This window comes from Buteo buteo, chromosome 7 (assembly GCF_964188355.1).
Source record: "Buteo buteo chromosome 7, bButBut1.hap1.1, whole genome shotgun sequence".
Taxonomy (NCBI): Eukaryota; Metazoa; Chordata; class Aves; order Accipitriformes; family Accipitridae; genus Buteo; species Buteo buteo.
The window spans coordinates 11,340,328-11,355,826 of NC_134177.1; the positions used below are offsets into that span (position 1 = coordinate 11,340,328).

At 50.9% G+C, this 15,499-nt stretch overlaps 1 protein-coding gene across 5 annotated transcripts in view; it reads right to left on the bottom strand.

Annotated features, from left to right (window-relative positions):
• Window positions 1-15,499, bottom strand: part of DVL3 (dishevelled segment polarity protein 3) — a 33,559-nt gene that overhangs the window by 12,340 nt on the left and 5,720 nt on the right. For 4 of the 5 annotated variants that reach the window (XM_075031524.1, XM_075031519.1, XM_075031520.1 and 1 more), the window contains exon 2: window positions 578-647. In XM_075031524.1, the coding sequence (XP_074887625.1) occupies window positions 578-647 (70 nt within the window). Of the gene's footprint in view, window positions 1-163; window positions 255-577; window positions 648-15,499 lie in introns of those variants that run through there. The other variant, XM_075031523.1, reaches the window with a different exon arrangement.

The window sequence follows — 15,499 nt, forward strand, 5'->3', positions numbered from 1 at the left end:
CAGAGGGGAAACAGGGATGACGGGCTATGGAGACTAAATACCCTCTCCCCCCACAAACAGAGGGTCCCCTTGGGGGCAGATGCAGGCATGCGGGCAGGGGACAGAGCATGTGCATGGCACGGCATGGCGGGAGAAGCTTGTCCTGCAGCTGCCCAGGCAGTACCTTTAGTCTTCAGGGCAGTCAAATCCAGTCCACTTCACCAGCACTAAAGTCACTTAAGCCCTTTGCGCCAGTCACCGGAGCGGGACTTCCCTTGGAAAGCTGACCCTGCCATAGGGGCACATGGGTTACACTGCGGACAGGCCAGGACCACCACCTCTGCCAGGCGTCAGTTACCGCGAGCTCTCCACAGAGGCATCCCGCATCTTCCCCAGCATGGGGGACCCAGCACCACACAGCCCCCTCTCCAGCTGAGGGACCGGAGCATGGTAATCCAGCTCATCAGCTTCGTTAGCAGTCAGCACGCCGATAGTACAGAGCGGTCCCTGTGCCTTAGTTGGCACTATGCAACCAAATGGTGGTTTTCAGAGAGGGCAGAAACAGGCAGCAAGATACCGAAGCAAGGCGCTTGCTTACCCACGACACCACCCGGCCGTTGAAGCAGGGAAGCTTGGCATTGTCATCTGAGATCTCTTCTTTCACCACCCTGCAGAGGGGAGAGGAGGCAGTCAGAGCTGGGTCCAGGACTTCAGAGGAAAAGGAGGCTTTCCCAGGCAGGAGTTTGCACCCAACAACAGGCAGCCCAGGCTTGGGAATGGGGCAGGGAAAGCACCAGCAGCTCCCTCCTGCTGCCAGGCTACAGCTTCCTATGCCCACAGCCATGACTGGCAGGCTGGAGGGAAGAAGACAAGGGCAGAACACGCTCTCCCATGTGCATCCCGCTGTTTTATCCCCCAATTCACATTTTAATCAGTGGAAGAAAAAAAAATTCAGATGCATATTTCCACCAGTTCGCTTATTTCTAAAGAAATACATAATTTAAACATCTTTATAATGATCTGAAAGAATCACAACCTATGCCAGAGATTTCTAATAGATGAAAGTGAAATACATTAAACAAGCTGCCTCCCAAATGTTACTGTTGCTTTTTAATTATGTACATAATATTTCAACATCACTTCAAGCTTTATAGTTTGCCACAATGTCATGTTCCCACATTACACAAACAGCTACGTTATTATCAGTCTTCATAGTGGAGGGAGCACTGATAATTTTTTTTCCCCCAACAGTAAAACCATGAGTTTTCTTTGGAGAGAAAATTTATTCTTTCTATTTTAAATATCACTGGGCACTTAAATGCAGAGTCACTGTAGAAAAAGTAATCAAAACAACTTCTAAATTCACCAGATTAAATTAATATCATCTTTGATAAATCAAATTTAATGGCAAAATAGGCTTTAACAAGCTCATTGTCTTTTCTACTCAATAACAACATTTTAAGCACTCTAATTTAATACAAAGACATCTTACAAGTAGTCTGTGATATTAATTTCCCTTTCCAAGCTATATCTAAGGTAGCTTGACACATATTGTGCTTAAAAAAATAACGTAGTAACTAAAAAGTGTGAATAAATTGTTGAGGAGGGAGAAGGATGCAACAGAAAAAGAACAAAAGAACAAATGTGAAACCAAGGGAAATTATGAATTAAAAAGAAGTAGCTTATAAGTAACAAAGTACACAGAGGTGGGATCCCATCAACAGCTCTGAAGGGTCCCCGAGCCAGTCCCCAACTCACGGAGAATCGAAGAGGATGCAAGAATGGGACGCAGAGCTGTGACCCATTGCCCCAGACTGCCATGCAGCCCAGGCACTGCCATCGAGTCGCAGCACGTTGGGGCTCAGAGAAACAGGTACTCTGGGCTCACGGCTGTGCTTGCTGGTGCGCCAACAGCTGCCCAAGCCGTCACTGAAAATAGGACGGCAAGGCTCGCCAACATCGCAAGGCATCAGCAGAAGGCAAATGAACAGTGCTGGAAGACCAAAACCTGGGGAGCAGGCTCGCTCCACCCTGCCAGCCGTGCTGGTTGCTCCAGTGTCACGCACGCTCAGCAAAGGGCTGTCCCACGGGGTGAAAGGCAGCATATTGCCACATTTTTGCTGGCAGCTGGCACTCATGATCCTTGCCCAAACTGGAGAGCCAGCAAAGGGACTGGACAACTGCTACCCATCCCCAGAAGGCACAGATGAAGAGGTCACGGTTTGAGCAGTCTAATCCACTCCCAGGATGTGCGTTAATTCCTCTTGCACAGATGGAGAAGCAGGAAAAAGCAGGAAAGGAGCAGTGAGGATGGATTAAAACCCTGCTGGCTTAATACTTCTTCAGAATGCCCTGTGCCAGCCTCTGCCCAAAGTCCCTGCAGCCCAGGATGAGTGTCAAACAGGCAGTCTTTCCCAGGACCCATCCCCTTTGGTGCCCACGCCAACTCTTTCCAATGCAGGCAAGTTGTCATCACCTCACTTCCAAGTGCACACACATATACACGCATGCACCCTGGCCTGGCTGCACTAGCATCCATTTATACTGTCGCCAGCAGCCTGGACTTCATCCAATTCCTAGAGAGAACTTCAGGCAGAGCCAATTTTCAGTGCTGCATGCTGCCTGCTCAGGGACACAGAGCCCTTCCTGTGGGTGAAGGGACAGGGTGATATATTTGCAGGGTCAAGGTGACCAACCGATAAGCACAAATGAACTATTCCACTTTCAGTGGGGACAGAGGAAACCAACACCCAAGACCCCCCGCCCACCTCAACTGCCATACCCGATGGAGAACAAGCTCTCTCTGTCCTGAGAGCTGGTCCCTCATCGCTCCTATTACCCTGCTGCTGCCCCAGACATCCCAGGGGTCAGCTCCACCCTGGAGCAGTTTTCTCCTTCCCCAGCCACTACATTATTTATCACTATTTATCACCCAGATGCCAGAGCACAATGGTTTATATATTTAGACTCTACAGAGCAAAAACTGATAGTGCTGGAGTCGGGTACATGCCGAGCAGGAATATCTCTGCAGTCCTGCTCACATCTGTCACCCCTTGCACCGTCGCAGCTATTTGTGCCCTGCATTCCTCTCCAGCCTCAGCCCCAAGCTGTAGCCTTCCTCCCCCCACCTCTCACCACTCTCTTCAAGTCACACTTCTCACTCGAACAAGACCGCAGGTTCGCGTCAGAAGCCACCAACCAAGCAGCCTCTGGGGGAGCTGTGAGCCATGCCACGTTTCTCCTCCACAGTTGCACGGGGAGGCAGCCATGAGATGAAACTGTCCTGTGGATGTGCTGGGAGGGAAAACCATCCTGTGAATGTGCTGGGAAGAGCCCCCAGCTGATGGGGTCTGAACCCGGGAATCCCAAAAGAGCAGACCCAGAAGGAGCTCAGGCTCTCTTGGTTCTCTAAAAGCCCCTCCTTTTGGCAGGAGCCACCACAGCCCAGGGAAAACATCTGCCCAAGGCTGATTTCAGAGGACTAGCTTTTAGTTTACCGTCCACCAGGGCTGCCCAGTTTCAGATTTTCCCATGTTTAAAGCCCTTGCCAGGGGCTGGGCACGGTGGCCAGGAAAACCCCCTTCTACGGAGAGGCAGCCCGAGCCATGCCCAGGCCCAGGCGAGCGTGGGTCCATCCCCCTCGGCGCTGCTGCTCTGCACGGAGAATCGCCCCGCAGACCGGGCGCTCGCCGGCCCCCGTCCAGTCCCCGGGGCCAGCAGACACGCTACGGCCAAGCTTGCAGGCTCGGCGCCTGGCCCGCAGGCCCAGCGCTCCCCGGCACTCATCTGCCTTGAATTTTCCAACAAAGAGACCTGCGGGAGGGAGGAAGGAGGGAGGGAGGGTTACAGGGGAGGCAGGCCGAGTGGGCGGATGATTCAACCGCCATCCCCAGCGACACGGGGCCAAGCCGGGGGGAGGAGGAGGAGGGACAAGGCTCTGGCTGCCGCAGGAGCCCGGCTGGGGTGTGCAAAGGGGGCTGCCAGGGCTGACACAAGCAGCACATCTGCTCCCATGCAGCTGGGGGAGGGGAAGGGGCAGCCCCAGCAGCAGGGAGGGAAGCGGAGGAAATCCATCTCCAACCCTGGCTCCATCCCTACCCTCCCGCCGGCTTCTCCGGAAGAGCCGGCAGACCCTCTCCCCACGGCCTGGGAAGATGCCACGCTCCCAGCTTCCCTCCTGCTCCCCACCGGCAGGAGCAGCTGGCAGCCTGGAACAGGGACGCAGAGGCGGGTGAGGGACAGGCGGGCAGACGCTGCCTTCTCCAGGGAGTCCCAGCCCGGCTCAGGAAATTGGAGGGTATTTTATATCACAGAGTCACATCCTAGGAATGAAGGGAAGGTGGGGAACAAGAGAGCGCGCACAGGAGAGAAAGGAGGCCATAAAACCCAAGCCTCAGAGGCGGCTGCGCCGTGTCAGAGACCCCGGGCTGCGCAGACGTTACCAGCGCAGCTGCTGTGCTCCCAGCCTCCCCGTTTCCCCTTGGTGGCCTCCAGCCCGGGCGAGGCTGCGGATACAAGGGAGTTTCTAGCTTCAGCCAGCTCTGGTCTCTCCTGAGCGGGAACCGCTAGCCCCAGCAAAGTCCCAGCGAAGAACTCGGAAGGAGTAACGCAAGCCCAGAGAGAGCAGAAATCCAAGAGGCACGGACAAAGGCTCTGGCAGGAGGACTTGAACCTCAGATGCAGGCTGGAGCGCAGCAGCGATCGCTGCTCGTCTCTGGCGGTCCCGTTCCCCACCTTGTCTATCTAAGGGGTCGCAACGGGGAGGATACTCAGAGAGAAGCAATCACGGGACGTGGCAGTGATCAGAAAAGCTGAATTTGGCATTGGGGAAGTCAGTAGCAAGAAAGGACGTGAGGGGACCCCTCAAGCATGTTAGCTCGATGGCCAGGATGAAAAGGAGTCTGTTACTAGGGGAGGTGCAAAGATTGAGAAGGCAACTGAGCAGTGACAATTTCACACTAAAAAGATGTAAAGCTAGTAGAGCAGATGAAAAAAAAGAAAGATCTTTTCCTTCATTTACTTCAATTATTAAGAGGAAAGACCTTTTACAGAACAGCAACATTTTTTCCAATGTTGCAAAGCCCAGAAATTCAATGTTAAACTTAATCTTCTATTACAACCTCCCAAAAGTGCACAGATTAGGTGGGTCACTCCTCTAACCTTAACAGCTCCCATCTCCTACAGCCCGCAAAAGAAGAAAAAAAATAATAAAAAAAACAAACAAAAAACATCAGGAGACATTTCTACCCAATAGCACAAGCTTCAGGGATTTACACACCAGAAATGTGATCTCATTTTCAAGACCTGTAGTACACACCCCTTAGGGCAGGGATGTCTTGTCTCCAAATGATTGTATAGATTAATAGTGCTGCATAGCAAAAGGAAGCGCTTTCATGTGTTACTATCCAAATGTGAGTATCTCCTAGCTCTAGAGTAAAATCCTCCTCTCTTCTGCAAAATCAAATGCTGGGGCCACAGCGATGAGCTCTGCATCCGTTTCACCAGAAGAGAAAATTGGACAGGGCAATTCTCCAACAGAGTTGGGATTTCAAGTGAGAAATAGTCGCCTGTTAGACTAAGCCCAGACATGACACGTGTGCTTCCCGTGGGGATGCAATCCCCCCAAGGGCTACAGGCCCAACGAAAGAATACACACGCCAGCGATCACACGTGTATCGGTGAGACCTTGGGCTTTGCAGGCAAACAGCATGCATCAAACAGGATTAGAGGATTTGAGTTGTCTGTCTCCGTAAGCCAGGGCATTCTTCGGGTCTTCCTCACTGTATTTTTATCTCCCGTGCAAGAAAGAGGAGTACATAGTGTACAAATTGCACAGTGCACTGGGGTGAGAAGGGCTCTCCAAGTATAAACAGAGACCTTGGCTCTCCCATTTAATTTCCCTCCCAAGCCCCCAGACAGGGTATTCCCCACTGCTCCTCTATGTTGTAGCACAGGGTAAAAAGGGAAACAGATTTGCAGTTGGTTTAGCTCTGTCAGACCCTCCTCCCCAGAGGAGCTGCTGTCCTCCCATCTGTCCCTGCACCCTGTGTGAACGTGAGCTCCGTTGGAGCACTATCTTTACCTTGTGTCTTTTTTTAAGAATCAAGAAGCACAAACCAGCTGTCCTGCTAACACAACAATAACCCATCTCCGCATGCTAGCAGGAAAGGCCACCTCTGCTTTCCTAACAAATCAAGGGAACTTCACAAGGATTCCTCGGGGAGCAGCTCACCCCATTTCAAGCTACTACCTGCTCTCCTCAGGAGCAGGGACATCGTGCCCATGAGCAAAAGCACAGGAACAGCCTCTTTCGTTTTCAGGCTGTAATCTCTACAGCCTCCCTCAACTGCACTCACCACTGCTGCCCCACAGCCTGCTGTGCTTTGCCCCCGTGGTCACTCAGGCACGGGCTGAACAGACATCTAAGATGGCAGCTGTTTTCCCCAAGAACGCCTCATCAACACATTTGCAATCACTCTACTGGACATACACCAGGAAAACCACAGCACCCCTGTCCAGGAGATGCTTGGCTCCAGCTGGACCTGTGTTCAGTCCTACAGGCATTGCTGGGTGGGAGATGACAGAGGACACACCTCCTGTTCAACTAGTCTGGAGACTGGAAAAGGAATGGCATTTAGGAATGACCCACCCGGCCTCACAGGCCTGCCCAGGAGCAGCACTTATCAAAGCAGAGCTGCAGACTTTGATTTAGAAGTGAGCCAAGAGCCCCAGCAGCCCCTCCCGCCTTGATCTCCGGAGTGACCATCTGGCTGCAGCACTGCTCTGCAAACAAGCCCAACAGGCCTGTCCTCCGACTGCAGGAGGCACCTCCACACTAATTAATCCAGCCCTGCCCAAGCCATGCTTCCAACTCCCAGAAGGACATTTAGAGACATCATCAAAGGAAGTGTTCTCCAGGCCCTCAAAAGTTCAGTAACACTTTCAGTCTCTTTGAATTGGAAATCAGGACAAATGGGAACTCCTAGCAGAAGCCCAGCCAGGCTCTTCACCCTGGTAGCTCAATTTCAGCTCCTCAACAACTCCAAGAGCTTGCACAGCCTAACACAAGGATGCAAGACAAGTGCAAGGACTCATTGTAAGAAAAAGATGTGAGGTTAAACATCTGCAGAAATGACCTTCAGGGAACTGAGACAAATCCACAGATATAACAGTGACCAAAAGCTGGGCTTGTATTCAAGGTGGGATAGGAAACAGGTCCAAAGAGGCCCAGCCGAACAGAGACGTATGTATGAGACAGGGTGAAATCCTGATGCAGGTGCTATGGTTCATATTAATGTTGAGAGATGGCAAGCAAACCAGAGGAGGCTTGGTCTGCTGTGACACTTAGCTCCATCTGGACACAGACAGCAGGAAAAGCCCACAACGCAGAGCTGCCACACAGCAGCTCCCACCAACAGAGAGAAAGGGACTGCGCAGAGAGGTGGAAAAGGGGTTTACCCAGCTACTGCTGGTAGCAGAACACAAAGGGCGCAACACCACCTTGCCAAGAAGCTTATGGATGAGGTGTCTGGGCCCCACAGGGAACTCCTTGTAACTCTCCACAGAAGTCGCTCACCCCTTTCTAGGCTGGCTAGAAAAGCAATGGCCTCCCTTGCAATGCCCAGCGACTTCATACCAGTTAAGACGACAGTGAAGAGCTGTAAAGGGCTGCCGGGGGGACTGTGTGATGTTAGCATGTACACAGCAGCCAAGGGAGAGGGCCATGATGTCCGTGAAGGCTCTGCACGCACCATGAGGAAGGTAGGACCAGGCCTTCCTTTTCTGGCCCTCAGCTGAGGGACGCCAAGTCAGTCCTGCTTTTTCTTAACAGCAAGCAAGGCTCCTGCCAAGAAAGCGCTGCTGCTGTGGAATGTGCTGGGCCAGCAGTACAGCTCATTCCTGGAAAAGCATCAACTCAGCGGGAGAGCAAGGAGAGGAGAAGAGGGGGAAAATGGGAGGAGGGGGAGGGTGGGAAACAAAGTCTGAAAGCTTGGACTTCCACACCTGGGGAAGCAGGGAGCTGCCACAGAGCAGTCTGCTCGCCAGCACCCCCTTGTCCTGGGCTGCCAGCACAGCAGCCCTGCCCAGCACCAGCCCTTTGCTCTTGGAGCACCTTTCTGCTGGACAGCCACCTCCAGAGCAGGTCTGGGAAGGCACAGACCAAGGCAGATGGCTGTGGGGAGGAGGATTGAGGTTCGTTTCCCCCATCATGTTAACAATTCATTTGTATTTAATGACAGTTCTCCACCAGGAGATGACAAAGCAGCCTCCACACGTGTCCTGCCCTCAAGACACTGACCAGCTCACATTACTCTCTCCTAGCACAAATAACTGGCAAGAGTCTCCCAAGGAAACCAGCCCAACCTCCTACCCGGTGGGAAGGAGCCTTGAAGCGTAACAGGCTCTAGATGACTGCACCTACTCTTCGCATCCAGCTGGGCTACCATCAGCAACATCTCTGCTAACTAGGTCTATAAGACATTCAGAGAACCCCTATAAAACCACCAGGGAGTTAATAAAGCTCAAAACTAAGTTCCACCACAAAACATTTGCCAAAGACAATGAGAAGGACTCACGCAAAGAAGAGCTTTTTCAGAGTCACAACAGCTGCATGGTGGCAAAGAAAGAACTTTGTCCCCAGTCCCAAGCTATTGCAGCACTTGAAAAAAGGGCAGACAGTGATACTATGTCCCTCTAGTCCTAAACTGCAGGAGACAACAAACAGCATGAGGGGTCTGAACACTCGTAAGAACCATTTCTGACCATCGCTAGGACAGGGACGCATGTTCTTTTTCTTCCTCGTGTTTGGGCCCTGGATAATTTTTGGTGCAACCTGAAATATTCACTTCACTCTCAGAAAATTGTCAGCAAGCCAGGAAGAACTTGGAGAAAACCAGTGGTTTAAACAATCAGCTCCTACATAGGTCTACCAGTAGACAAAACCAATCAAAGGTAGAGGAAGGCTGTTTCACCTGGTCTCCTGCTTTTGATGGTGTCCGTGCAGGGGATGGAACAAGAAATTCCCTGTACAGAGAGACAGCAAATAGAGCACATTTTAGTAGCCTTTTATATACTTCATTTATTTCAGCTGATACCAGTCATCTTCACCAAACTCCCTTCCAGACGCAGGGCCAAGACCTTGAACAATACAATGAGCAATCTCCTACCAAGCATCCTTTACCAGGCCAGCCAACCTTGCCCTCCAGCCATCACCCAGCAAACAAGCAAATACTGTTCAACTGCTGGAAGAAAGAGACAAGAAAGATGCTCCAGCCCTAACCAAACCAAGCATGTGCTGGTACACAACCCGCTCAACTATAGGTCCAGAAAATGGATGACAGCCATAAAGCAGGAGCAAATCAATTACTGTAAATTAAAAGGAATCTGATTAGCCAAGAAGCAGGGAAAATGTGAGCCGTCTCCACCGTGCTGCTGGTTTACTCTCAGCAACAAAAATACTCACTTTTTCCTTCCTTTATGAAAGCCCTGGCCCACAGGAGCCCTCCTAACACCTGATGGATGGTCCACTGGATGAAGCAATATCTAGGCAGTCAGGAAACCATCACCTGCCTAGCAATCCTCCAAAGGAGTGTCAGAGATTTACCGAAACAGGGTGCAGGCCATGGTCTCAATCTGGGAGGAAGGCATTTTCTGCAAGCAGCCAGGCTCTTCTGTTTCAGCAGCCCAGCTGTAAGCGATGACTGGCATTAGTCTGAGGTCTGCATGAGGTGCCCTGTAGAGAACTCAGTCCAGATCCTGCCAGGACTCACCTCTACACCAGGAATCAGCAACCTTTTCAACAAGAAAGTAAGTTTCCCCACAATTTAGAAGAGGACAGTGCTTTGGATTACTACAGTAACATACCCCACCTCTGCAGGACCAAGTCCAACTGAGAGCTGCTGTTTTTCTTCGACGCTGAACTCCCAGGCCTGACCCTGTCACACACTATTCAAAACCTTCCCACCTGCCAACTCTGACAACTGCACCAAAGGCTGGATAATAGTCAGTGACCTCCAGAAGTCACCATCACACATGATGCAAAATGTTCCTCTTGTGGAGGGTCTTAAAACCACAGCTGCCAACTCCCAGGTCCTTCAAGGATGGAGGAGTGCAGTGAAAGGCAGCACAAGCTGTCTGCAGTCTGTAAATATCCCATGAGCTCAGTAACTGTGTTGAACTGGTCACTCTACACATTAACTATTCCCACCGGCAGCCCAGAGATACTCGTCAAACATTATTACTGCAATAGGGCCACTTCCCATGTCCGTGGATCTGCTGGTAAATCAAGTTATAAGACGACCCTGATTCTGAGCTTCCTAGTTATCTGTGATACTGACATCAAATTCCCATGAAGCACCTCTCCTATAGTCACATGTAAAGTCACCACAAACACTTTGTGCCAGCACCATGTGTTGACTGACCAGGAGCTCAGCTGGTCCCTGCAGACAGCATGGCCAGACACACTCTCCGCCGCGAGACTATGCATCTCACTACAGGGGAGAGCATGTGGGCCATGCAGCTTCCTATTACCAGGGCACAGGTACCAACTGCAACCAAAGGTAACATCATATGAAGTCATCAAAAGATTTTTAAAATTGTCCCACACTGGCAATATAAAAGAAAAGACTGCTGTTGCTGTAGTAGGCTCCCGTGTTTCTGTGCAGGGGATTCAGAAGCACAGACACATGCTGTGTGAGTCTGACCCAGCTCAGGCACATCAGACTCCATGTGCACATCCTACATAGATGTTACTCTGCAGTAAGTCGAAGTTGCCCCAAGGAAACCCAGACAGAGCCTAAGCTGCAGTAGATGTTGCCACCCCAAAACTCCTCTGATGCATCCAGAATACCTGGGCAGGGAATAAGCTTAAGAGTTTTCCCAAACTAACCCACCTTTTGGCCCCAGTTGAAATGAACCATTTTCACTTTGGAAAGAAAATCCATCTCCAGCCCCTTCAGGACCTAAAGGTGCATCTACCAGCTCTGGGTCTAAGACGGCTGGGAGTTCTGCCATAAGAGACTCAGCTGTGCAGCTAGATCCACGAAAATCCACCCTTCTCAGAGCTACAAAAGCCAGTAAGAAAACATTCAAATTAACACAGTGCAATGGCAAGACTTCCTGCATTAAGCCCCTATATGGGCTTCCGGTATAGCACAGCCTCAGCTGGGCCCACAGGCAAGTTTCCCTGCAAATGGCACTAAAATACTGGTTGAGCCAGGCAGGGCTGAATGAACTGGGACAGCTCATTAGCCATATGCAAACAGAAGTATGGAGTTTGCATATCCACCACAGCTTCTGAAAAAAGCTTCAATTTGAGAAGCTGCTGCACCCTGGGGCCAGCCCAGCAGCAGCCTTCTCCCTGCCCCTGCCCTGCTGATCACGTCAGGCCACAAAGCCAGGTTTGTCACAGCACTTCTGACACTGCTCTGGTTGTCAACAATGGCGGCGTGGCACAATGCAGTGTATACAGGACAACCTATTTGCTCACAGATGGTGAGACACAAAAGGACCATGAATCTCAAGCAGGTCAGAGTAGGTCAGAGCAATGCTGAGGGAAAAAAGTTGAAGCACAGTGAGCGGGCAGGCTACTGTGCTAGCACCAGCTTCCCTGCTGTGACAATCCATGCGGAGCCAGAGCTCCCAAAACACAGACCCCTCCGGCAGATTCGCAGTGTCCTCAGAACCAGCCTGTACATGGCAGGAGCTGCCAGCCATCAGAAAACAAGGAAAAGCCCACAGCCTCTGTTACCCAGACCCTGAATTCCCAGCCTATCACAGAGACAGCTGCCAGCGATCAGAGGGGCCACGTAGCAAATAAATTCCTCTCCAAACCCTAGAGGCAGGTCAAAAACCAGCAGAGGAAAGACCTTCCCACACAGCGGCCAGTGCCAGCTCTCCCAGAAACAGATCTCTGCTCCAAGTCATGCGAGAAAGCCTTCCCCCCTTTAGCTTATGTCTTCAGCCAGGACCAGAAGGACGGAGTCCCACTGCAGCGATTCAGTCACCGCTCACTAAATCTTCTTTTCCTCCAGTTCTCACAAGATGGCAGATTTTAGCCAGCAAGACACACGGACAGATGCGCCAGTGAGGGAATAACCAACACAGAAGACTTAGTGGAGCAGGGTGCCCAAATGCTGCTTCTGCTGCCTTCAATAGCTAGCTGTGACTGGAAAAACAATGCCTCTGGCTCCTCTCCTCTAATAAATAACTGATATAACAACCACAACAGTCCCAACCCTCCACTGCGATACAGGATTACATGGCACAGGAAGGTCAACACCAGGCATTTCTGCCTGTCAAAGCCTCCAGAGAATTCCAGCCCATTCCTGGATGGGCTCAGTGTTAGTTCTACAGCAGTAACAACACAGCAGTGGAAACAAGTGAAACCAAGAGCTTCAGAGCAGGGGCTCAGGGAGATACTAATACTTCAGCTCCGCAAGCTGATGCAGACCTTGGAGACAGTGATATTCACGGCGCAAGAGCTCACATACTCTCCTAAGGCTACCATGGCATTACATAGATAAGCACACAGACAAAGCAGACAAAGTCACAGAGATTAGACTAATTCCCAGATTTGTACCTTACTTCAACGCCTTCCAAAGAGCATTCACAAAAGGATTTGGTCCAAAAATTTCCAATGGCAGTCACCAGCAGGATTAAGTTTTACTTAACTTGCCAGCTGCTGCCTAACAAGCCAGCACCACCGGGACAAACAGTAACAGCCACGTGGTGCCACATCCCCCTCCTGGAAAACCACCATCCATCCAGCACAGGTCAGAAGGGCAAGCTCCGAATAACAAACAAGGGATGGGGAGAAGAGGAAATCAATAGGAAACACCAAAAACACACAGCCCTGACTGCTGCCTCATCAGATGTGCAGCATGATGCAAAGCTGGTGCGACAACATGAAGGCAATTTCCTGCAGGCAGTCTCTGCTGTGTTCTGCAAGCCCAGCTCTCCTTCATGGGCTTTTACACAGATCAAATTCCTAAACCACAACATTGTTATATCTATTTGGATGCAGTCAAGGGTGGAGGAGTAGCACTTCATTACAGCAGATACCCTCAGCTCAGAACAGTGCAGCAACTGCTGTGCAGACGTGCAAGAGGCTTCCCACCACTTTAAGTACCATGACCTCAAAACGGACTCGAGGAATTCTAACTATGCTCCCTACACCTCTACATATACAGCCTTCAAGTCTAGATAGAGGGCCTGATGCCCACCCTGAGAGAGGACTAAGTCAAACACATCTGTGCAGCAGAAACGCTGCAGGGGAAACCAGATTTTCTTTGCTTATACTCACAGCACCCTTCTTCCCTGAGCATCCCCAAACACATGGTGGTGGGTAACTACCTCCACCTTCAAGAGTTCAGGCCACATGGCTGCAGACCCAGATGTCTCTGCCTGCTGGGAGACCAGATGGGGAAATCACAGGTGAAGGAGGCCAGGAGCAGAGCATGCTGGAGAACAGCAACTTACCGAAGGCTCAGTGCTCTGAGCACAGGGGCTTTGGGCTCACAGGCCGTCTGCCTCCAACCCTACAAGTCAGCACCTTCCTTCTGAGAGTCCATGACAAAACACTGCCTCCCCAGCTGCCCATCCTGCTCTCACCATAGCCACGTAGGAAGGAACATCAATCCTTATGCCACCACCCAGAAGATCCAGTACTGACTCTGCAGGTGAGCCAAGTTCTGGGATTTGGGAATAGCCAAGTTCTAGATGAAACTCTCAAAAGTCATATTTCAGCAGGAACCAGAAGACTGAGCAGTGGGGCCACCACTATCATCCCATAACAACAAACAATGCTCAAGTCACAACCCAGATTATGGTGGTTTATGAGCCATTTTTAATGGTGTTTGGCCTTGACCTCAGAGACTGAACCATGCTGGAGCACAGCTGCACCACAGACAGTCAGGGTGCACAGATTTACTTCATGGCAATTTCTGAGACGTCAAAGTAGGTTTTTGCTCTGTGCAGGAATTTGGAGGACCAGAGTCCTCCAGATGATTTCAAAACACATAACTGCATCAGAACAGCTGCATTCTCATGGATGGGCAAAGGTTTCTTGACCTTTCTTTCTCTTTTTTTCAGAGATGACAAGAGAAGCTTAAAATTAAGAAACATTCCCATCAAAAACATAAATGAAAACAATACTTCTCCAAGAAAAATGCTGGCTTCAACATAACACCATATTTTGGGAAAAAATACATTCAGTCAAAAAAAAATTCTGACCAGCTCTAGCTGCAAACAAGTTCAATAGCTGTTGTAAAGCTTCATTGTTTGCATAGTACAGACAAGGCCTTAGGGAAATTGGTCTGCAGCCCGATTTGGCTAACTTGGCTTTCCGAACACCACCCCTGGGCAAAGAAACCAGGCTATGACTGCTATCCAATGTGGCCTTCGGAGCACAGCTCCAACCACAACAGAGAAAGCCGGACACCTACAGAGTCAGTAATAGCTGGGTCTGAACAGCAGGACACACACTGCCAGGCACAGACAATACAACCCAGGGAAGGAGTGAATACCATCAACTAACCCTCTCCATCTGCACCCCAGCGCTGGCACTGCTGTGGCCCCCCACCACCACCGCCACGACACTTGGAAACAGCCTCCAGCAGCAACTACAGCCAGGACCAGCTCCAGTGTCGATGGGCCACCCCCCAGCACGGGCAGCATTACAGGAACTTCCCACCACAAGCGCAGACAGTGGTTAGCAGCTCTCTGCCAAATCTTCAGCAGCCAAGGAAACAGAGGCACAGGCTGCAGTAACCTACACGCAAACTGTCCAAAAAATAACCTCCAGTGGGCCCTAGCTAACCAGGGTGGCACACCTCACGTGAGCAGGAAGGGAACCACGCATCCCCCGGAGCGGGGAGCACAAGAGATGGGGTGCTGTGGCCTCTCACATGGCTAAGTGCTGCCCTCTGCACAGAAAGGACAGGGAGTGGCCAGAAGACGAAGAAAAGTGACGGCCACCTCACAGCCAGGCCAATGCTGTCACTCGGACAGGAGCACGACAAAGGACACGAGCATGCAAGGGAGTTGCACACAGTTTTGGAGGCTCTTTTGCTCACAGACCTCTTGCCAACCTCCCCCTGCATGAAATCCACACTGACATGGAAGCACTCTCCACCAGGGGCATGGGACAGGCAAAGGTCTTCTGCAGACAGCAGAGTTTCCAATTCAAAATTTAAAAAATAAAGTTCCAAAAATCAAAATAAAACAACTACCCCAACTCAGGCTACAAACTGCTGGCAGGAAAGGCAGGGGCACCATGCCAGCGGCTCACCACTGCTTAGGGACTGACACTGCTTATTAAGTTTAGGATCCCTTCCCCAGCTCCAAACACTTTCAGCCAGAAGGACAGTCACTGCTGGCATCAATTTCAAAAAGACCCTGCAATAAAAATAAATCACTCAGCCTTTCAGTGACCGTCAACGCATTTCCCCATGCACATGTGCAGGAGATGAGGTCGCCAAATACCAACGGCATCTGACCCCTGCACTGGGAATTCCAGCAG